The 24867-nt window shown below is 42.0% G+C and overlaps 1 protein-coding gene across 1 annotated transcript in view; it reads right to left on the reverse strand.

The window, feature by feature from the left end:
* col9a1a (collagen, type IX, alpha 1a) overlaps nt 1-23679 on the reverse strand; it is a 24043-nt gene extending 364 nt beyond the window's left edge. Inside the window, exons 1-32 of the mRNA XM_061984321.2 lie at nt 23563-23679; nt 23235-23309; nt 21141-21179; nt 20998-21060; nt 9984-10037; nt 9867-9902; nt 9762-9785; nt 9629-9682; nt 9511-9564; nt 9399-9431; nt 9274-9330; nt 9155-9208; nt 9028-9081; nt 8900-8953; nt 8778-8831; nt 8653-8706; nt 8518-8571; nt 7492-7545; nt 7369-7422; nt 7254-7298; nt 7120-7173; nt 6998-7051; nt 6868-6921; nt 1655-1726; nt 1447-1482; nt 1332-1376; nt 1218-1250; nt 1002-1148; nt 764-818; nt 498-686; nt 315-392; nt 1-159 (exon numbers count right to left, since the gene is read on the reverse strand). The exon at nt 1-159 is cut by the window's left edge and continues 364 nt beyond it. Coding sequence (XP_061840305.2) covers nt 1-159; nt 315-392; nt 498-686; nt 764-818; nt 1002-1148; nt 1218-1250; nt 1332-1376; nt 1447-1482; nt 1655-1726; nt 6868-6921; nt 6998-7051; nt 7120-7173; nt 7254-7298; nt 7369-7422; nt 7492-7545; nt 8518-8571; nt 8653-8706; nt 8778-8831; nt 8900-8953; nt 9028-9081; nt 9155-9208; nt 9274-9330; nt 9399-9431; nt 9511-9564; nt 9629-9682; nt 9762-9785; nt 9867-9902; nt 9984-10037; nt 20998-21060; nt 21141-21179; nt 23235-23309; nt 23563-23631 — 2011 coding nt within the window. The 5' untranslated portion in view covers nt 23632-23679. The remainder of the gene's footprint in view (nt 160-314; nt 393-497; nt 687-763; nt 819-1001; nt 1149-1217; nt 1251-1331; nt 1377-1446; nt 1483-1654; nt 1727-6867; nt 6922-6997; nt 7052-7119; nt 7174-7253; nt 7299-7368; nt 7423-7491; nt 7546-8517; nt 8572-8652; nt 8707-8777; nt 8832-8899; nt 8954-9027; nt 9082-9154; nt 9209-9273; nt 9331-9398; nt 9432-9510; nt 9565-9628; nt 9683-9761; nt 9786-9866; nt 9903-9983; nt 10038-20997; nt 21061-21140; nt 21180-23234; nt 23310-23562) is intronic.
* Between the last annotated feature and the right edge of the window lie 1188 nt (nt 23680-24867).

The raw sequence follows: 24867 nt of genomic DNA on the forward strand, positions 1-24867 counted from the left end.
GCGAGGCCACCATGGGGAGGATGCACTGCGACGGCTCGCAGTAGCTGTTCAGCCCTGCCGGACCCGGAGGTCCGGGGACGCCGGTAGTCCCGGGAGCGCCGCGAGGCCCTCGCTCGCCATCGCGGCCGTCCGAGCCGTAAGCCGCCCTGCCTGACTGGCCTGGTAACACACAAATACACATTAGGGGATCAGTAAACTAGGTCAGTGATGTGGGGTCACCCCCTGCTGATCATCGGATAGTAGACACGTTCTCCTGAGAGCACAATGCTATGCCCAGGTCCTGCTATAGTTCACATAACTAAAGTGGTCTTTACCTGGCAGACCTGGAGCACCTGGAGATCCCTTGAGCCCCCTGGAGGTGGGTCCTCTGTCCCCTCTGTCCCCCTGATCACCTGTGGACAGTTTAAGCAGAAAATACTGTCTTGCTGCCCCCTGCTGGTAAAAGTATAAAATGTCCAAAGCCTAAATCATTTCTTTCAGAACCTTCTGGATCCCACCTTTAGGTCCTTTACGGCCCAGCAATCCAGGCGGTCCCTTCAGACCGGGTAGTCCTCGAGATCCGCTGTGTCCGGGGAAACCGTTCTCACCGGTCGACCCGGGAGGTCCGGGCGGGCCAGGCGGCCCTGGGAGCCCCGAGACGCCAGACTCAGGTCTGCTCAGACTGGCTGCCAGCTGGGCCAGCTGCTCTGTGATACCACAGAGCAAAAAACAGGTTTATTGGACTGTTGCGTACCGGGTCTCAGGACGATCCAGAAGTGCTCACCTTGCATGACTCTCATGCAGACTTGTTTGATGTGCGAGTCACTCGGTGCTTTTCCCTGCGCCGACACAAGCAGAACCACTTCAAAAGAAGACCACACCTTAATACTGCATTTCAATCTAAACTTTGGTTACTGTGTGGCGTCCCACAGAGTTAAGTCCTTCAGCAAATTTATGTTGAACTTCAACTGACCAAAACCACAAAACTAGTCCTGAATGTTGTGATGTCGCCAACATCTCACCGAAGGTCCCTGACTTCCAGGTAGGCCAGGTATTCCCATGTCACCCTGCATGCCCCGTGGTCCGGGCTGGCCCGACTTGCCCTCCTTGCCCTGCTGCCCTCGACCCCCCTCTGGTCCTTTGTTGCCGGTCTCTCCTGGCGGTCCCGTCTACGAGCAGGAGGGCTGTTATTGTTAGCATTAGCAAGAAAGCGCTACTGTAGTTTGGGTAAATCTCACCGATCCCTTCTCTCCTGGTTCCCCTTGTTCACCCTGCAAGAGACCACCAACAAGATGACAAGCAGGTCCACAACAAAACCACTTATGTGCGTTCTAAGAAGTCTGGTCTCTCACCAGTTCTCCTGGCCCTCCTGGTGTTCCCTCAGCACCTGAACCTCCCTAAAATGGACCGCACAGGTTTGTTAGAACACCAAGTTTTTTATGGAACATTTTGTGCAGAAACACACACCTGGTCTCCGTTTGGACCATCCAGACCCACAGCGCCCTGTGAAGACAAGAAACCATTCCAACAACAGAACTGTTTGCTGTCCGGGTGACGGACCAGCTCACATGGATTTAGCGGCTATCTTTGGTTGTGGCAACTAGTGAGCTTTTAGAATCTTTTCATGCACTTTTGTAAAATGTTGTCCGGAATCATGGGGATGTTTCTTACTTACCCTGTCGCCCTTCTGTCCTCCATATCCAGCTGGTCCAGGAAGTCCTGGAAGGCCCATGTCGCCTTTGCCTCCCTGTCCAAACCCAAACATAAACATTCAAACACCAGCGCCACTGTTAGCATGTATAGCGCCGCCCCACACGCTAACCTAACCACACCGAGCCCACATAAACGTAGACAACCCCCCCCCCTGGGTGCTCAGCCGTCGGGTTTCTGGGGCGGCTTTTAGGCTGATTGCTCTCAAGCATTCCTGGGAACAGAGAAGTCTTTGAGGCTTCCCAGCTTCTTTTCCTGTCCCGAATCTGGCAGAGTCCTCGTGGAACAAGAGAGGCCTTTCACGGTTGTACTAAAAACACCTTAAGTGCAACATATCGGCTTTATTTCACTCAATCACCCTCTGTTGAATCGTACGCGCAGGGAAGAACGCTGGTTTCTAAGCCCTGAAGAGCATCTTTCATCATGTCCTCATTCCTGAAAATGTCTTTAAAAGCTTGCTCTAATCTTCTGGGAAACACTTTCACTGCGTGTTAGCTTGTTAGCATCTGATAACCAAGTCACTTTGTTTTGCGCTAGCCACTTGCTAGCAATTATTGGTCACAGCTAGCATGTGGTAATTATGCTAGTCTGATTGATTGATTGATTGAAACTTTTATTAGTAGATAGCACAGTACATATTCCATCCATCCATCCATCCATCCATCTTCTTCCGCTTATCCGAGGTCGGGTCGCGGGGGCAGCAGCCTAAGCAGGGAAGCCCAGACTTCCCTCTCCCCAGCCACTTCGTCCAGCTCTTCCTTTGGGACCCCGAGGCGTTCCCAGGCCAGCCGGGAGACATAGTCTTCCCAACGTGTCCTGGGTCTTCCCCGCGGCCTCCTACCGGTCGGACGTGCCCTAAACACCTCCCTAGGGAGGCGCTCGGGTGGCATCCTGACCAGATGCCCGAACCACCTCATCTGGCTCCTCTCGATGTGGAGGAGCAGCGGCTTTACTTTGAGCTCCCCCCGGATGGCAGAGCTTCTCACCCTATCTCTAAGGGAGAGCCCCGCCACCCGGCGGAGGAAACTCCTTTCGGCCGCTTGTACCCGTGATCTTGTCCTTTCGGTCATAACCCAAAGCTCATGACCATAGGTGAGGATGGGAACGTAGATCGACCGGTAAATTGAGAGCTTTGCCTTCCGGCTCAGCTCCTTCTTCACCACAACGGATCGATACAGCGTCCGCATTACTGAAGACGCCGCACCGATCCGCCTGTCAATCTCACGATCCACTCTTCCCTCACTCGTGAACAAGACTCCGAGGTACTTGAACTCCTCCACTTGGGGCAAGATCTCCTCCCCAACCCGGAGATGGCGCTCCACCCTTTTCCGGGCGAGAACCATAGACTTGGACTTGGAGGTGCTGATTCTCATCCCAGTCGTTTCACACTCGGCTGTGAACCGATCCAGCGAGAGCTGAAGATCCTGGCCAGATGAAGCCATCAGGACCACATCAGACCAAAAGCAGAGACCTAATCCTGCAGCCACCTAACCAGATCCCCTCAACGCCTTGACTGCGCCTAGAAATTCTGTCCATAAAAGTTATGAACAGAATGGGTGACAAAGGGCAGCCTTGGCGGAGTCCAACCCTCACTGGAAATGTGTCCGACTTACTGCCGGCAATGCGGACCAAGCTCTGGCACTGAGCATACAGGGAGCGGACTGCCACAATCAGACAGTCCGATACCCCATACTCCCTGAGCACTCCCCACAGGACTTCCCGAGGGACACGGTCGAATGCCTTCTCCAAGTCCACAAAACACATGTAGACTGGTTGGGCAAACTCCCATGCATCTTCAAGGACCCTGCCGAGAGTATAGAGCTGGTCCACAGTTCCACGACCAGGACGAAAACCACACTGTTCCTCCTGAATCCGAGGTTCGACTATCCGGCGTAGCCTCCTCTCCAGTACACCCGAATAGACCTTACCGGGAAGGCTGAGGAGTGTGATCCCACGATAGTTAGAACACACCCTCCGGTTCCCCTTCTTAAAGAGAGGAACCACCACCCCGGTCTGCCAATCCAGAGGTACCGCCCCCGATGTCCATACAATTGACCACTAAATGGTAACACCCCAATAAGTTTTTCAACTTGTTTAAGTCGGGGTCCACGTTAATCAATTCATGGTACAAATATATACTATCATCATAATACAGTCATCACACAAGTTAATCATCAGAGTATATACATTGAATTATTTACATTATTTACAATCCGGGGGGTGGGATGTGGAGGGTTTGGTTGATATCAGCACTTCAGTCATCAACAATTGCATCATCAGAGAAATGGACATTGAAACAGTGTAGGTCTGACTTGGTAGGATATGTACAGCCAGCAGAGAACATAGTGAGTTCAGAAAGCATAAGAACAAGTATATACATTTGATTATTTACATTTGGTTATTTACAATCCGGGGAGGTGGGATGTGGAAGGGGGAGGGTGTTAGTCAAGGGTAGAAGTTGCCTGGAGGTGTTCTTTTAGTGCGGTTTTGAAGGAGGATAGAGATGCACTTACTTTTACACCTGTTGGGAGTGCATTCCATATTGATGTGGCATAAAAGGAGAATGAGTTAAGACCTTTGTTAGATCGGAATCTGGGTTTAACGTGGTTTGTGGAACTCCCCCTGGTGTTGTGGTTATGGCGGTCATTTAAGTAGTTTGACTTGTACTTCGGTATCATGGAGGTGTCGCGGATTTTATAGACCAGGCTCAGTGCAAGTTGTTTTACTCTGTCCTCCACCCTGAGCCAGCCCACTTTGGAGAAGTGGGTAGGAGTGAGGTGGGATCTGGGGTGGAGGTCTAGAAGTAACCTGACTAGCTTGTTCTGGGACGTTTGGAGTCTAGATTTGAGGGTTTTGGAGGGGCTAGGGCAGGGGTCGGCAACCTTTACCAGTCAAAGAGCCATTTTGACCAGTTTCACAAATTATAGAAAACAATGGGAGCCGCAAAAATTTTTGAAATTTGAATTGCAATGACACTGCATTCAAAGTTTTTTTTTTTGCTTTGTGCCATGTATAAACCAGGGGTCTCAGACACGCTGCCCACACCTTTTTGTGGAATTTTTAAGCTGGTGCGGCACGCGGGTTTTAAATGAATAACGCTTGTCAGCGTCATGCGTGCCGTGAAGGTACATATAGCGCCCACTACAACCAGCGTGCCTGATCAACCACACGTTGAATGTAGCTTCCGCTTGCTCACGTAGGTGACAGCAAGGCGTACTTGGTCAACAACCACACAGGTTACACTGACGGTGGGGGTATAAAAAAAAACAACTTTAACACTCTTACTAATAATGCGCCACACTGTGAACCCACACCAAACAAGAATGACAAACACATTTCGGGAGAACATCTGCACCGTAACACAACATAAACACAACAGGACAAATACCCAGAATCCCATTGCTCTTTTGTATACGAACAGAGGTAAAGTAGCTACAGTTTGGCTAAATTGTGGAACGCTAGTATGTTAGCATCAGCCACGCTAGCATGTGTAGCTTCAGTTTTTACGCGTTCGCCGGTTTTTCACATTAAGATGGAAATCAACTTTGTCTGAGTTTAGCGTTAACAGAATAATATTATATCGTAGTATGTTAGCATCAGCCACGTTAGCGACAGTAGCTCCAGTTCTTTTCAGATGACGATGGAAGTAAACATTGTCTGAGTTTAGCGTTAACAGATAATATACAATAGCATGTTAGCATCAACCGTGATAGCAACCGTAGCTCCAGTTTTTACGTGTTCTCCTAATTTTCACATTCCGATGGAAGTCAACTTTGTCTGAGTTTAGCGTTAACAGAATAATATTGTATGGTAGCATGTTCGCATCAGCCACGTTAGCAACCGTAGCTGCAGTTATGAGGTGTTTTCCTCATTTTCACATGACGACGGAAGTAAACTTTGTCTGAGTTTAGGGTTTACAGAATAATATACAATAGCATGTTAGTATCGACCATGCTAGCAACCGTAGCTCCAGTTTTTACGTTTTCTCCTAATTTTCACATTCCGATGGAAGTAGACTTTGTCTGAGTTTAGCGTGAATAGAATAATATTATACGGTAGCATGTTAGCATCAACCATGTTAGCATCAACCATGTTAGCGACAGCAGCTCCAGTTTTAACGCATTCCTCTTTTCACATGACGATGGAAGTAAACTTTGTCTGAGTTTAGGGTTTACAGAATAATATACAATAGCATGTTAGCATCAACCATGCTAGCAACCGTAGCTCTAGTTTTTACGTTTTCTCCTAATTTTCACATTCCGATGGAAGTAAACTTTGTCTGAGTTTAGCGTTAACAGAATAATAATATATGGTAGCATGTTAGCATCAGCGATGTTAGCGACAGTAGCTCCAGTTTTAACGCATTCCTCTTTTCACATGATGATGGAAGTAAACTTTGTCTGAGTTTAGCTTTAACTGAACATTATTATACGCTAGCTTGTTATCATCAGCCATGCTAGCAACCGTAACTGCAGTTTTGAGGTGTTTTCCTAATTCTCACATTCCGATGGAAGTAGACTTTGTCTGAGTTTAGCGTGAACAGAATAATATTATACGGTAGCATGTTAGCATCAACCATGTTAGCGACAGCAGCTCCAGTTTTAACGCATTCCTCTTTTCACATGACGGTGGAAGTAAACTTTGTCTGAGTTCAGCTTTAACAGAATATTATTATACGCTAGCTTGTTAGCATCAGCCATGCTAGCAACCGTAACTGCAGTTTTGAGGTGTTTTCCTAATTCTCACATTCCGATGGAAGTAGACTTTGTCTGAGTTTAGCGTGAACAGAATAATATTATACGGTAGCATGTTAGCATCAACCATGTTAGCGACAGCAGCTCCAGTTTTAACGCATTCCTCTTTTCACATGACGGTGGAAGTAAACTTTGTCTGAGTTCAGCTTTAACAGAATATTATTATACGCTAGCTTGTTAGCATCAGCCATGCTAGCAACCGTAACTGCAGTTTTGAGGTGTTTTCCTAATTTTCACATGCCGATGGAAGTAAACTGAGTTTAGTGTTAACAGAATATCATTTTACGTTAGCATGTTAGCATCAGCCATGCTAGCAACCGTAGCTCCAGTTTTAACGCGTTCTTCTTTTCACTTGACGATGGAAGTCAACTTTTTCTGAGTTCAGCGTTAACAGAATATTATTATATACTTAGTCAGGTCTCACCCTTCCTCCTGAGGATCCCGATGGTCCGTCATGGCCTCGTTCTCCTCGTTCACCCTGCGACAAAAGGACAAATTGTTTTTAATGACTGGAGAGACACCGGACTTGCCCAAGAACGAGTTGTTCTACTCACTGGTCCTCCTCTTGGTCCAACAGAGCCGACCTCGCCCTGGTCTCCACGCTCGCCCTGGCAACAGAGACCATCACGCTCATGTTTTCTGTGAACAAACCTTCTCAAACGTGCCACAAACATACTTGCTTTCCAGACGAGCCCATCAGTCCTGCGACTCCTGGGTCACCTGAGACCCCCTGGTAACCACGGCAACAAGAACAACCAGATGTTAGCCAAGTGTGCTGCTAAGTGTGCCATCGATGGTGTGCTTTGGTACCTTTGGACCGCTAACTCCTTTCTGTCCGTAAGCGCCCGGAACGCCCTATATGTTCGGAAAGAACACAGAAGGTCAAAGTCCAACCATCAATCAGGGGGCGTCTGGGTCAACTTACGGGAAGACCTTGAAGTCCACCATCACCTGGAGCGCCGTTCTTCCCAGGAAGACCCTGAACCAGAGGAACATAAGCCATGTACGTTTCTATAGGTCTTCAGTTGTCCCACTCATCCAACATTACCTTTGATGCTGGAAGTCCAGGTATTCCTTCCCGACCATCAGGCCCAGCAAGGCCCTGGGGATGAGATGAGGAACAAGTTTAGAAACTGTCAACAAAATTTTCTTTAGACCACAAGATGTTAAAACAAGGTGACGGGATCAGGAAGAGCAATCAAGGAGCTGCTGGGTGGAGTCAGGAACAAGACAGACAGGAAGCAGAGACATGGTCTGCACAGGAAAGAGAAGTTTAAAGATCCATCCATCCATCCATCTTCTTCCGCTTATCCGAGGTCGGGTCGCGGGGGCAGCAGCCTAAGCAGGGAAGCCCAGACTTCCCTCTCCCCAGCCACTTCGTCCAGCTCTTCCTGTGGGACCCCGAGGCGTTCCCAGGCCAGCCGGGAGACATAGTCTTCCCAACGTGTCCTGGGTCTTCCCCGCGGCCTCCTACCGGTCGGACGTGCCCTAAACACCTCCCTAGGGAGGCGTTCGGGTGGCATCCTGACCAGATGCCCGAACCACCTCATCTGGCTCCTCTCGATGTGGAGGAGCAGCGGCTTTACTTTGAGCTCCCCCCGGATGGCAGAGCTTCTCACCCTATCTCTAAGGGAGAGCCCCGCCACCCGGCGGAGGAAACTCATTTCGGCCGCTTGTACCCGTGATCTTGTCCTTTCGGTCATAACCCAAAGCTCATGACCATAGGTGAGGATGGGAACGTAGATCGACCGGTAAATTGAGAGCTTTGCCTTCCGGCTCAGCTCCTTCTTCACCACAACGGATCGATACAGCGTCCGCATTACTGAAGACGCCGCACCGATCCGCCTGTCGATCTCACGATCCACTCTTCCCTCACTCGTGAACAAGACTCCGAGGTACTTGAACTCCTCCACTTGGGGCAAGATCTCCTCCCCAAAGTTTAAAGTTTAAAGATGGCCAACGTTTTCAGACCACAAAATGTTGTCAGTGGGAATCAAACTGTGACAGCAATAAAAACAAGGCGGTGCGGGTCAGCAAAGGCACAGACAAGATGCGGCCTGTGTGAGGTTCTCACAGCTTCTCCCTTTGGTCCTGGTACTCCTCTGATCCCAGCAGGACCCCGTTCACCCTGTCAGGACACACAGACACTGTTGAAACAGCACACACAATAATCCAGCTGTTTAATGAGAAGAGGACACAAAGATCTAACCTGTGTACCCCTGGGGCCGCTCTCTCCTAGGGCTCCTCTCTGGCCAACGTCCCCCTGGACAACAAAGCAAGAAATGCCGTAAGAACATATTTTAGCGAATATTTGACAGAAACACTGGAACTCACTGGAGATCCCAGTGCGCCCTGAGGGCCCGCATCGCCAGATTTTCCTCGCGGCCCCTGTTTGGAGACATTGTTTAGTCTCGAATAGGACAAAGACATTTTGTCGTCACGACACGACTTCTTACCCTTTCACCTTTGGAGCCTGTTATTCCGGGGAGGCCTTTAGATCCACCTGGGCCCTGGAATCACACACGTCCCATGTTAGCCAGTTAGCATCTCACATATCTACACTAAGCCGGATGAGATGTTTTACTGGAAGTCCTTGAGATCCAATGTTCCCCTGCAGTCCCTGCTCGCCCTCCTCGCCCTGAGAGGAAACACAGCAAAGGTCTTGGTGCTCGAACAACAGCTGAAGACGTCTGAGGAGGAGAGGACGTTACCTTGTGCCCCTGTCTTCCGGGCTCACCAGACTCTCCCTTCACCCCTTTGTGACCCTGCAGGCAGATGTTGTGAGTTCAAGTGTGTTTGACAAAAGTATTGCCTCCTTTTAAAGACGTACTTTCATGCCCGGTAGGCCAGCGTGTCCTGACAGTCCAGCAGTACAGGCACTAGGACACTAAGAACAACGAGAAGACGAAGTGAAGAGTTCTGCTCAGCTAAAAATGAAGTCTTCCCAGGACTTACCAGTTCTTCCCCTTGATAGATGCCAGGAGGACCCTGGAAAACATGAATTCAACATGACTTATTCTCCTGTTGCACATGTCATCCAGCAAAGAATGTAAACAAGGACATGTACCCGAGGTCCAACAGCACCAAGAGCCCCCACTTGTCCCCTCTTGCCTCTGACGCCCTGTAACCAACCCACAATGTTTAGTACTTTTAGGGTCCACCAGAGACAACAAATGTGTACTCACTGGAGGACCAGCTTTTCCCATTTCTCCTGGGAGTCCGTCCGTCCCTGGGATGCCCTGTGAAAGAAGACCAAGCAGGACAAGTGTTACGAGTCGTCCGCCTGCTCGGAGATGTTGTGGCCCGCCGTAGACTCACATCCAGGCCGCCCGGTCCGACACCCTGCCGGAAACAAAGCGTCCTTCATTGAGCGGGAAGCATGACGTGGTCGGGCAAACGTCAAAACATTGACTGTGTACTTACCGGTTCTCCGGCTGGCCCTCGCGGTCCAGAATCCCCCTGAGGACAGGACCACAGATAGATTGTTTCAAACACGCAAGACACTTCAATGACGTCTGATGACAAAATTGTCTTACTCACTTTTTGTCCTTTCAGGCCTGGTGGACCTGGATCTCCTGAGGGTCCCACAAGTCCCTGATGGAAACATGAATGATTGATTTTGTGTCCTTTAGGGACCACAGCAGAGACACCAGGTGATGGACTTAACGATGGCTGGCGACGCCTACTACTATCAGAAGGACCGTCAACACTGTCAAGTGTGTCATCTCACAAATCCTCTCTTCCAATAAGAAACTCTTTAGCAGGTTAGAGGCGGGGCTAGAGGGGGCGTGGTTTACATAAGGTAACATTATGCCTTGTTACAGGATACAAGATGCCGGCTGTTGCAGGACTTGAACTTGAACTGGTCTACTCAATTGTAGTAGTACTAGTAGTAATGTCTACTTTAATTTACATTTACTAGTGTTGTACTTGTAGTTATGTTTACTTGAATTTACATTTACTAGCAGTAGTACTAGTAGTAATGTCTACTTGTAGTTACATTTATTATCAGTAGTACTAGTAGTAATGTCAACTTGAATTTATGTTTACTAGCAGTAGTACTTGTAGTAATGTCTACTTGAATTTACATTTACTAGCAGTAGTACTAGTAGTAATGTCTACTTGAATTTACATTTACTAGCAGTAGTACTAGTAGTAATGTCTACTTGAATTTACATTTACTAGCAGTAGTACTTGTAGTAATGTCTATTTGAATTTACATTTACTAGCAGTAGTACTAGTAGTAATGTCAACTTGAATTTATATTTACTAGCAGTAGTACTTGTAGTAATGTATCCTTGAATTTACATTTACTAGCAGTAGTACTAGTAGTAATGTCAACTTGAATTTATATTTACTAGCAGTAGTACTTGTAGTAATGTATCCTTGAATTTACATTTACTAGCAGTAGTACTAGTAGTAATGTCTACTTGTAGTTACATTTACTAGCAGTAGTACTTGTAGTTATGTCTACTTGTAGTTACATTTTCTAGCAGTAGGTAGTTATGTCTACTTGTAGTTACATTTACTAGTAGTAGTAGTAGTTGTAATGTAAACTTGAATTTATATTTACTAGCAGTAGTACTAGTAGTAATGTCTACTTGAATTTACATTTACTAGCAGTAGTACTCGTAGTAATGTAAACTTGAATTTATATTTACTAGCAGTAGTACTAGTAGTAATGTCTACTTGTAGTTACATTTACTAGCAGTAGTACTAGTAGTAATGTCAACTTGAATTTATATTTACTAGCAGTAGTACTTGTAGTAATGTATCCTTGAATTTACATTTACTAGCAGTAGTACTAGTAGTAATGTCTACTTGTAGTTACATTTACTAGCAGTAGTACTTGTAGTTATGTCTACTTGTAGTTACATTTTCTAGCAGTAGGTAGTTATGTCTACTTGTAGTTACATTTACTAGTAGTAGTACTAGTAGTAATGTCTACTTGAATTTACATTTACTAGCAGTAGTACTAGTAGTAATGTCTACTTGAATTTACATTTACTAGCAGTAGTACTTGTAGTAATGTCAACTTGAATTTATATTTACTAGCAGTAGTACTTGTAGTAATGTATCCTTGAATTTACATTTACTAGCAGTAGTACTAGTAGTAATGTCTACTTGTAGTTACATTTACTAGCAGTAGTACTAGTAGTAATGTCAACTTGAATTTATATTTACTAGCAGTAGTACTTGTAGTAATGTATCCTTGAATTTACATTTACTAGCAGTAGTACTAGTAGTAATGTCTACTTGTAGTTACATTTACTAGCAGTAGTACTTGTAGTTATGTCTACTTGTAGTTACATTTTCTAGCAGTAGGTAGTTATGTCTACTTGTAGTTACATTTACTAGTAGTAGTACTAGTAGTAATGTCTACTTGAATTTACATTTACTAGCAGTAGTACTAGTAGTAATGTCTACTTGAATTTACATTTACTAGCAGTAGTACTTGTAGTAATGTCTATTTGAATTTACATTTACTAGCAGTAGTACTAGTTGTAATGTAAACTTGAATTTATATTTACTAGCAGTAGTACTTGTAGTAATGTCTACTTGAATTTGCATTTACTAGCAGTAGTACTCGTAGTAATGTAAACTTGAATTTATATTTACTAGCAGTAGTACTAGTAGTAATGTCTACTTGTAGTTACATTTACTAGCAGTAGTACTAGTAGTAATGTCTACTTGAATTTACATTTACTAGCAGTAGTACTAGTAGTAATGTCTACTTGTAGTTACATTTACTAGCAGTAGTACTTGTAGTTATGTCTACTTGTAGTTACATTTTCTAGCAGTAGGTAGTTATGTCTACTTGTAGTTACATTTACTAGTAGTAGTACTAGTAGTAATGTCTACTTGAATTTACATTTACTAGCAGTAGTACTTGTAGTAATGTCTATTTGAATTTACATTTACTAGCAGTAGTACTAGTTGTAATGTAAACTTGAATTTATATTTACTAGCAGTAGTACTAGTAGTAATGTCTACTTGAATTTACATTTACTAGCAGTAGTACTCGTAGTAATGTAAACTTGAATTTATATTTACTAGCAGTAGTACTAGTAGTAATGTCTACTTGTAGTTACATTTACTAGCAGTAGTACTAGTAGTAATGTCAACTTGAATTTATATTTACTAGCAGTAGTACTTGTAGTAATGTATCCTTGAATTTACATTTACTAGCAGTAGTACTAGTAGTAATGTCTACTTGTAGTTACATTTACTAGCAGTAGTACTTGTAGTTATGTCTACTTGTAGTTACATTTTCTAGCAGTAGGTAGTTATGTCTACTTGTAGTTACATTTACTAGTAGTAGTACTAGTAGTAATGTCTACTTGAATTTACATTTACTAGCAGTAGTACTAGTAGTAATGTCTACTTGAATTTACATTTACTAGCAGTAGTACTTGTAGTAATGTCTACTTGAATTTACATTTACTAGCAGTAGTACTTGTAGTAATGTCTATTTGAATTTACATTTACTAGCAGTAGTACTAGTTGTAATGTAAACTTGAATTTATATTTACTAGCAGTAGTACTTGTAGTAATGTCTACTTGAATTTTCATTTACTAGCAGTAGTACTCGTAGTAATGTAAACTTGAATTTATATTTACTAGCAGTAGTACTAGTAGTAATGTCTACTTGTAGTTACATTTACTAGCAGTAGTACTAGTAGTAATGTTTTCTTGAATTTACATTTACTAGCAGTAGTACTTGTAGTAATGTATCCTTGAATTTACATTTACTAGCAGTAGTACTAGTAGTAATGTCTACTTGTAGTTACATTTACTAGCAGTAGTACTTGTAGTTATGTCTACTTGTAGTTACATTTTCTAGCAGTAGGTAGTTATGTCTACTTGTAGTTACATTTACTAGTAGTAGTACTAGTAGTAATGTCTACTTGAATTTACATTTACTAGCAGTAGTACTAGTAGTAATGTCTACTTGAATTTACATTTACTAGCAGTAGTACTTGTAGTAATGTCTATTTGAATTTACATTTACTAGCAGTAGTACTTGTAGTAATGTATCCTTGAATTTACATTTACTAGCAGTAGTACTAGCTGTAATGTCTACTTGTAGTTACATTTACTAGCAGTAGTACTTGTAGTTATGTCTACTTGTAGTTACATTTACTAGCAGTGGTAGTTGTAGTTATGTGTACTTGTAGTTACATTTACTAGCAGTAGTACTAGTAGTAATGTCAACTTGTAGTTAAATTGACTAGCAGTAGTACTTGTAGTTATGTCTACTTGTAGTTACATTTACTAGTAATAGTACTTGCAGTTATGTCTACTTGTTGCTACGTTTACTAGTAGTAGTACCTGTAGTTATGTCTGCTTGTAGTTACCTTTACTAGTAGTTATGTCTACTTATAGTTACTAGCAGTAGTACTTTTAGTAATGTCTACTTGAATTTACATTTACTAGCAGTAGTACTTTTAGTAATGTCTACTTGAATTTACATTTACTAGCAGTAGTACTAGTGGTAATGTCTACTTGTAGTTACATTTACTAGCAGTAGTACTAGTAGTAATGTCAACTTGAATTTATATTTACTAGCAGTAGTACTTGTAGTAATGTATCCTTGAATTTACATTTACTAGCAGTAGTACTAGTAGTAATGTCTACTTGTAGTTAAATTTACTAGCAGTAGTACTTGTAGTTATGTCTACTTGTAGTTACATTTTCTAGCAGTAGGTAGTTATGTCTACTTGTAGTTACATTTACTAGTAGTAGTACTAGTAGTAATGTCTACTTGAATTTACATTTACTAGCAGTAGTACTAGTAGTAATGTCTACTTGAATTTACATTTACTAGCAGTAGTACTTGTAGTAATGTCTATTTGAATTTACATTTACTAGCAGTAGTACTAGTTGTAATGTAAACTTGAATTTATGTTTACTAGCAGTAGTACTTGTAGTAATGTCTACTTGAATTTACATTTACTAGCAGTAGTACTAGTAGTAATGTCTACTTGAATTTACATTTACTAGCAGTAGTACTAGTAGTAATGTCTACTTGTAGTTACATTTACCAGCAGTAGTACTAGTAGTAATGTCAACTTGAATTTATATTTACTAGCAGTAGTACTTGTAGTAATGTATCCTTGAATTTACATTTACTAGCAGTAGTACTAGTAGTAATGTCTACTTGTAGTTACATTTACTAGCAGTAGTACTTGTAGTTATGTCTACTTGTAGTTGCATTTTCTAGCAGTAGGTAGTTATGTCTACTTGTAGTTACATTTACTAGTAGTAGTACTAGTAGTAATGTCTACTTGTAGTTACATTTACTAGTAGTAGTACTAGTAGTAATGTCTACTTGAATTTACATTTACTAGCAGTAGTACTAGTAGTAATGTCTACTTGAATTTACATTTACTAGCAGTAGTACTTGTAGTAATGTCTATTTGAATTTACATTTACTAGCAGTAGTACTAGTTGTAATGTAAACTTGAATTTATATTTACTAGCAGTAGTACTTGTAGTAATGTCTACTTGAATTTGCATTTACTAGCAGTAGTACTCGTAGTAATGTAAACTTGAATTTATATTTACTAGCAGTAGTACTAGTAGTAATGTCTACTTGTAGTTACATTTACTAGCAGTAGTACTAGTAGTAATGTCAACTTGAATTTATATTTACTAGCAGTAGTACTTGTAGTAATGTATCCTTGAATTTACATTTACTAGCAGTAGTACTAGTAGTAATGTCTACTTGTAGTTACATTTACTAGCAGTAGTACTTGTAGTTATGTCTACTTGTAGTTGCATTTTCTAGCAGTAGGTAGTTATGTCTACTTGTAGTTACATTTACTAGTAGTAGTACTAGTAGTAATGTCTACTTGTAGTTACATTTACTAGTAGTAGTACTAGTAGTAATGTCTACTTGAATTTACATTTACTAGCAGTAGTACTAGTAGTAATGTCTACTTGAATTTACATTTACTAGCAGTAGTACTAGCTGTAATGTCTACTTGTAGTTACATTTACTAGCAGTAGTACTTGTAGTTATGTCTACTTGTAGTTACATTTACTAGCTGTGGTAGTTGTAGTTATGTGTACTTGTAGTTACATTTACTAGCAGTAGTACTAGTAGTAATGTCAACTTGTAGTTAAATTGACTAGCAGTAGTACTTGTAGTTATGTCTACTTGTAGTTACATTTACTAGTAATAGTACTTGCAGTTATGTCTACTTGTTGCTACGTTTACTAGTAGTAGTACCTGTAGTTATGTCTGCTTGTAGTTACCTTTACTAGTAGTTATGTCTACTTATAGTTACTAGCAGTAGTACTTTTAGTAATGTCTACTTGAATTTACATTTACTAGCAGTAGTACTTTTAGTAATGTCTACTTGAATTTACATTTACTAGCAGTAGTACTAGTGGTAATGTCTACTTGTAGTTACATTTACTAGCAGTAGTACTAGTAGTAATGTCAACTTGAATTTATGTTTACTAGCAGTAGTACTAGTAGTAATGTCTACTTGTAGTTACATTTACTAGCAGTAGTACTAGTAATAATGTCAACTTGAATTTATGTTTACTAGCAGTAGTACTTGTAGTAATGTCTACTTGAATTTACATTTACTAGCAGTAGTACTAGTAGTAATGTCTACTTGTAGTTACAACAACGCTAACAATATAATGACGCTTCAATGCTAACAATATGACACAAATATGAATGATAAGATGGTAAAATGACACATCAATGCTAACAATATAATGACACCTTAATGCTAGCAACAACAATAATGCGTCAATGCTAACAATACAATGACACGTTAATGCTAACAACAACAATAATGCGTCAATGCTAACAATACAGTGACACGTTAACGCTAACAACAACAATAATACGTCAATGCTAACAATATGATGACACGTTAATGCTAACAACAACAATAATGCGTCAATGCTAACAATATGATGACACCTTAATGCTAACAACAACAAAATGCGTCAATGCTAACAATATGATGACATGTCAATGCTAACAATAATAATGTGTCAATGCTAACAATATGATGACATGTCAATGCTAACAATAATAATGCGTCAATGCTAACAATATGATGACACGTTAGTGCTAACAACAACAATAATGTGTCAATGCTAACAATATGATGACATGTCAATGCTAACAACAATAATGCGTCAATGCTAACAATATGATGACACGTTAATGCTAACAACAACAATAATGCGTCAATGCTAACAATACAGTGACACGTTAACGCTAACAACAACAATAATACGTCAATGCTAACAATATGATGACACGTTAATGCTAACAACAACAATGATGCGTCAATGCTAACAATATGATGACACGTTAGTGCTAACAACAACAATAATGTGTCAATGCTAACAATATGATGACACGTTTATGCTAACAACAACAAAATGCGTCAATGCTAACAATATGATGACATGTCAATGCTAACAATAATAATGCGTCAATGCTAACAATATGATGACACGTTAGTGCTAACAACAACAATAATGTGTCAATGCTAACAATATGATGACATGTCAATGCTAACAACAATAATGCGTCAATGCTAACAGTATGATGACACGTTAATGCTAACAACAACAATAATTCGTCAATGCTAACAATACAGTGACACGTTAATGCTAACAACAACAATAATGTGTCAATGCTAACAATATGATGACACGTTAATGCTAACAACAACAATAATGCGTCAATGCTAACAATATGATGACACGTTAATGCTAACAACAACAATAATGTGTCAATGCTAACGATATGATGACACGTTAATGCTAACAACAACCATAATGCGTCAATGCTAACAACAACAATAATGTGTCAATGCTAACAATACAATGACACGTTAATGCTAACAATACAATAATGTGTCAATGCTAACAATATGATGACACGTTAATGCTAATGGTGCGATGACACGTTAATGCTAAAAACAACAATAATGTGTCAATGCTAACAATATGATGACACATTTATGCTAACAACAACAATAATGTGTCAATGCTAACAATACAATGACACGTTAATGCTAACAACAACAATAATGCGTCAATGCTAACAATACAATGACACGTTAATGCTAACAACAACAATAATGAGTCAATGCTAACAATATGATGATACGTTAATGCTAACAACAACAATAATGCGTCAATGCTAACAATACAGTGACACGTTAACGCTAACAACAACAATAATACGTCAATGCTAACAATATGATGACACGTTAATGCTAACAACAACAATGATGCGTCAATGCTAACAATATGATGACATGTCAATGCTAACAATAATAATGCGTCAATGCTAACAATATGATGACACGTTAATGCTAACAACAACAATGATGCGTCAATGCTAACAATATGATGACACGTTAATGCTAACAACAACAATAATGCGTCAATGCTAACAATATGATGACACGTTAATGCTAACAACAACAATAATGTGTCAATGCTAACAATATGATGACACGTTAATGCTAACAACAACAATAATGTGTCAATGCTAACGATATGATGACACGTTAATGCTAACAACAACAATAATGCGTCAATGCTAACAACAACAATAATGTGTCAATGCTAACAATACAATGACACGTTAATGCTAACAATACAATAATGTGTCAATGCTAACAATATGATGACACGTTAATGCTAATGGTGCGATGACACGTTAATGCTAAAAACAACAATAATGTGTCAATGCTAACAATATGATGACACGTTTATGCTAACAACAACAATAATGTGTCAATGCTAACAATACAATGACACGTTAATGCTAACAACAACAATAATGCGTCAATGCTAACAATACAATGACACGTTAATGCTAACAACAACAATAATGAGTCAATGCTAACAATATGATGACACGTTAATGCTAACAACAACAATAATGAGTCAATGCTAACAATATGATGACACGTTAATGCTAACAACAACAATAATGCGTCAATGCTAACAATACAGTGACACGTTAACGCTAACAACAACAATAATACGTCAATGCTAACAATATGATGACACGTTAATGCTAACAACAACAATGATGCGTCAATGCTAACAATATGATGACACGTTAATGCTAACAACAACAATAATGTGTCAATGCTAACAATATGATGACACGTTAATGCTAACAACAACAAAATGCGTCAATGCTAACAATATGATGACATGTCAATGCTAACAATAATAATGCGTCAATGCTAACAATATGATGACACGTTAATGCTAACAACAACAATAATGCGTCAATGCTAACAATATGATGACACGTTAATGCTAACAACAACAAAATGCGTCAATGCTAACAATATGATGACATGTCAATGCTAACAATAATAATGCGTCAATGCTAACAATATGATGACACGTTAGTGCTAACAACAACAATAATGTGTCAATGCTAACAATATGATGACACGTTTATGCTAACAACAACAAAATGCGTCAATGCTAAGAATATGATGACATGTCAATGCTAACAATAATAATGCGTCAATGCTAACAATATGATGACACGTTAGTGCTAACAACAACAATAATGTGTCAATGCTAACAATATGATGACATGTCAATGCTAACAACAATAATGCGTCAATGCTAACAGTATGATGACACGTTAATGCTAACAACAACAATAATGCGTCAATGCTAACAATACAGTGACACGTTAATGCTAACAACAACAATAATGTGTCAATGCTAACAATATGATGACACGTTAATGCTAACAACAACAATAATGCGTCAATGCTAACAACAACAATAATGTGTCAATGCTAACAATACAATGACACGTTAATGCTAACAATACAATAATGTGTCAATGCTAACAATATGATGACACGTTAATGCTAATGGTGCGATGACACGTTAATGCTAAAAACAACAATAATGTGTCAATGCTAACAATATGATGACACGTTTATGCTAACAACAACAATAATGTGTCAATGCTAACAATACAATGACACGTTAATGCTAACAACAACAATAATGCGTCAATGCTAACAATACAATGACACGTTAATGCTAACAACAACAATAATGAGTCAATGCTAACAATATGATGACACGTTAATGCTAACAACAACAATAATGCGTCAATGCTAACAATATGATGACACGTTAATGCTAACAACAACAAAATGCGTCAATGCTAACATTATGATGACACGTTAATGCTAACAACAACAAAAATGCGTCAATGCTAACAATATGATGACATGTCAATGCTAACAACAATAATGCGTCATTCCTAACAATATGATGACGCGTTAATGCTAACAACAACAACAATAATGCGTCAATGCTAACAATACAGTGACACGTTAACGCTAACAACAACAATAATACGTCAATGCTAACAATATGATGACACGTTAATGCTAACAACAACAATGATGCGTCAATGCTAACAATATGATGACACGTTAGTGCTAACAACAACAATAATGTGTCAATGCTAACAATATGATGACACGTTTATGCTAACAACAACAAAATGCGTCAATGCTAACAATATGATGACATGTCAATGCTAACAATAATAATGCGTCAATGCTAACAATATGATGACACGTTAGTGCTAACAACAACAATAATGTGTCAATGCTAACAATATGATGACATGTCAATGCTAACAACAATAATGCGTCAATGCTAACAGTATGATGACACGTTAATGCTAACAACAACAATAATGCGTCAATGCTAACAATATGACGACACGTTAATGCTAACAACAACAATAATGTGTCAATGCTAACAATATGATGACACGTTAATGCTAACAACAACAATAATGCGTCAATGCTAACAACAACAATAATGTGTCAATGCTAACAATACAATGACACGTTAATGCTAACAATACAATAATGTGTCAATGCTAACAATATGATGACACGTTAATGCTAATGGTGCGATGACACGTTAATGCTAAAAACAACAATAATGTGTCAATGCTAACGACAACGATGACACGTGAATGCTAACTGTACGGTGACATGTAAATGCTAACAATGACGCATCAATGCTAACGATGCGATGACACGTCAATGCTAACTGTACGGTGACATGTAAATGCTAACGATGCAATTACACATCGATGCTAACGGTACGATGACACATCAATGCTAACAGTACGATGACATGTAAATGCTAACAATGACGCATCAATGCTAACAATACGATGACACGTCAATGCTAACTGTACGGTGACATGTAAATGCTAGCGATGCAATGACACATCAATGCTAACGGTACAATGAATGACACATCGATGCTACCGATACGATGACACGTCAATGCTAACTGTACGGTGACATGCAAATGCTAACAATGCAATGCTAACGATACAATGACACTTCAAAGCTAGCGGCCACGATGGCGCTTCAATGCTAACGATAAGATAACACATTGTAAAAACAAAAGGTATGATGCAGTGAGATAAACAAATGTCGTCCACATCTTATCTTATCTTAAGCTTTAGTGTGGGTCCACTTACATCTGCTCCTGGAAGTCCTGAAGCCCCAGGAGCGCCGTTTTTGCCGTTTTGTCCATCAGGACCCTGAAAGAATCCATCAGTTCTCATTAACACTGTGGGTGAGGGGTTCATTTACAGGTGAATATGGGTCCAAGGTCACTCACCGGTTGGCCGTTCACTTTGGAGTCGTCTCCTCTGTCGCCCTGAACGCAACATCAACATGTGCCGTTAGCTTAGCTTTCCCTCCCCAGGACTGTTGCATGCGTGCTAAGTGCTAGCATTAGCCTCTGGAAGCTGGGCTGTCATCACAGCCACTAGGGGGCGTGCTAGCATGTTCCCTAGGGACTGCTATGACCCGCTGTCACGTACCCACCCGGTTCTCTTCTAACAACCATGGGCACTGCTATGACCCGCTGACACGTGTCCACCAGGTTCTCTTCTAACAACCATGACCCGTTGTCACATGTCCACCCGGTTCTCTTCTAACAACCATGGGGACTGCTATGACCCGCTGTCACGTGCCCACCAGGTTCTCTTCTAACAACCATGACCCACTGTCACATGTCCACCCGGTTCTCTTCTAACAACCATGGGAACTGCTATGACCCGTTGTCACGTGTCCACCAGGTTCTCTTCTAACAACCACGGGGACCGCTATGACCCGCTGTCACGTAGCCACCAGGTTCTCTTCTAACAACCATGGGCACTGCTATGACCCGCTGTCACGTACCCACCAGGTTCTCCTCTAACAACCATGACCCACTGTCACATGGCCACCCGGTTTTCTTCTAACAACCATGGGGACTGCTATGACCCGTTGTCACGTGCCCACCAGGTTCTCTTCTAACAACCATGGGCACTGCTATGACCCGCTGTCACGTGTCCACCAAGTTCTCTTCTAACAACCATGACCCGCTGTCACATGTCCACCCGGTTCTCTTCTAACAACCATGGGAACTGCTATGACCCGTTGTCACGTGTCCACCAGGTTCTCTTCTAACAACCACGGGGACCGCTATGACCCGCTGTCACATAGCCACCAGGTTCTCTTCTAACAACCATGGGCACTGCTATGACCCGCTGACACGTGTCCACCAGGTTCTCTTCTAACAACCATGACCCGCTGTCACATGTCCACCAGGTTCTCTTCTAACAACCATGGGCACTGCTATGACCCGCTGTCACGTGTCCACCAAGTTCTCTTCTAACAACCATGACCCGCTGTCACATATCCACCCGGTTCTCTTCTAACAACCATGGGAACTGCTATGACCCGTTATCACGTGTCCACCAGGTTCTCTTCTAACAACCACGGGGACCGCTATGACCCGCTGTCACGTAGCCACCAGGTTCTCTTCTAACAACCATGGGCACTGCTATGACCCGCTGACACGTGTCCACCAGGTTCTCTTCTAACAACCATGACCCGTTGTCACATGTCCACCCGGTTCTCTTCTAACAACCATAGGCACTGCTATGACCCGCTGTCACGTGTCCACCAGGTTCTCCTCTAACAACCATGACCCACTGTCACATGTCCACCCGGTTTTCTTCTAACAACCATGGGGACTGCTATGACCCGCTGTCACGTGCCCACCAGGTTCTCTTCTAACAACCATGGGCACTGCTATGACCCGCTGTCACGTACCCACCAGGTTCTCCTCTAACAACCATGACCCGCTGTCACATGTCCACCCGGTTTTCTTCTAACAACCATGGGGACTGCTATGACCCGCTGTCACGTGCCCACCAGGTTCTCTTCTAACAACCATGGGCACTGCTATGACCCGCTGTCACGTGTCCACCAAGTTCTCTTCTAACAACCATGACCCACTGTCACATGTCCACCCGGTTCTCTTCTAACAACCATGGGGACTGCTATGACCCGTTGTCACGTGTCCACCAGGTTCTCTTCTAACAACCACGGGGACCGCTATGACCCGCTGTCACGTAGCCACCAGGTTCTCTTCTAACAACCATGGGCACTGCTATGACCCGCTGACACGTGTCCACCAGGTTCTCTTCTAACAACCATGACCCGTTGTCACATGTCCACCCGGTTCTCTTCTAACAACCATGGGGACTGCTATGACCCGTTGTCATGTGTCCACCAGGTTCTCTTCTAACAAATATATATTTGTCTTTTGAGGAAAAATCAAATGCTCCATTTTATGCGGGGGAAAGGAGCTTAAACTAAGAGGCTTTCCTGCTCCGACAAGCAGAGCTTTGTGTTGGTTCCCAAAGAAAAGGTCACTCACGTCAATGCCGTCCACTCCAGGCACGCCAGCGATTCCAGGTGGTCCCGGGGGGCCTCTGGGACCGACCGGGCCCCTCTGCAGAAGAAATATAAATATATGTTGGTTTCCCCTGTGCGACACACACAGGCTCTCTTTGTCTGGCCGCTCCGAGGCCACTGGATCAGTACCAGGTGAGGACCACCACGGTTTAAAAGTCAAAACATTTATACGGTCACAAATCCGAAAACCCTCGCCAAGAATGCCGGGATGCAGCATTTCAGCGCCCACATAGGTGCGTGGACGGTAAATACGTCATCTTGGTCCTGGTGCAGAGAAACAAGCGCCTTACCTGAGCCCAGCAAGTCACCAGCAGTGAGAGTAGCAGCAAAAACCGCTGAGGGGTCCTGGACAGAACCATGGTCTTCCCTGGAGTGATCGAGACGCCGCCAGTCTCCTTTTCCCCGGATTAGTCACGTTACTCGCCAACGGTTCACCTGTCACACCCCCCACTCTCCCGAGTGGAAGGCTGGGAGGAGGGGCCCACTATTCATGAGATGCTGGCATGGAGGAGGACCGGATGGAACTTCTGTGGCTCCTACACAAATTTTGCAGCTGCAACCTCACCTCAAGTCCTAAAAACTTTAAAGTGCTCTGAAAATATTTGTTTTCAATGTCACACATACAGTATATGCTCAGAGGTGTACGGTCATCACTGAATATGACCTTCATCCGGTCATCACTGAACATGACCTTCATCCGGTCATCACTGAATATGACTTTCATCCGGTCATCACTGAATATGACCTTCATCCGGTCATCACTGAATATGAGCTTCATCCGGTCATCACTGAACATGACCTTCATCCGGTCATCACTGAATATGACTTTCATCCGGTCATCACTGAATATGACCTTCATCCGGTCATCACTGAATATGACCTTCATCCGGTCATCACTGAATATGACCTTCATCCGGTCATCACTGAATATGACCCTCATCCGGTCATCACTGAATATGACCTTCATCCGGTCATCACTGAATATGACCTTTATTTGCTCATCACTGAATATGACCTTTATTTGCTCATCACTGAATATGACCTTCATCCGGTCATCCCTGAATATGACCTTCATCCGGTCATCACTGAATATGACCTTTATTTGCTCATCACTGAATATGACCTTTATTTGCTCATCACTGAATATGACCTTCATCCGGTCATCCCTGAATATGACCTTCATCTGGTCATCACTGAATATGACCTTTATTTGCTCATCACTGAATATGACCTTTATTTGCTCATCACTGAATATGACCTTTATTTGCTCATCACTGAATATGACCTTCATCCGGTCACCACTGAATATGACCTTTATTTGCTCACCACTGAATATGACCTTCATCCGGTCTTCACTGAATATGACCTTCATCCGGTCATCCCTGAATATGACCTTTATTTGCTCATCACTGAATATGACCTTTATCCGGTCATCACTGAATATGACCTTCATTCGGTCATCACTGAATATGACCTTCATTCGGTCATCTCTGAATATGACCTTCATCCAGTCATCACTGAATATGACCTTCATCCGGTCATCCCTGAATATGACCTTTATTTGCTCATCACTGAATATGACCTTTATCCGGTCA

Source organism: Nerophis lumbriciformis, linkage group LG25 (genome assembly GCF_033978685.3).
Source record: "Nerophis lumbriciformis linkage group LG25, RoL_Nlum_v2.1, whole genome shotgun sequence".
Taxonomy (NCBI): domain Eukaryota; kingdom Metazoa; phylum Chordata; class Actinopteri; order Syngnathiformes; family Syngnathidae; genus Nerophis; species Nerophis lumbriciformis.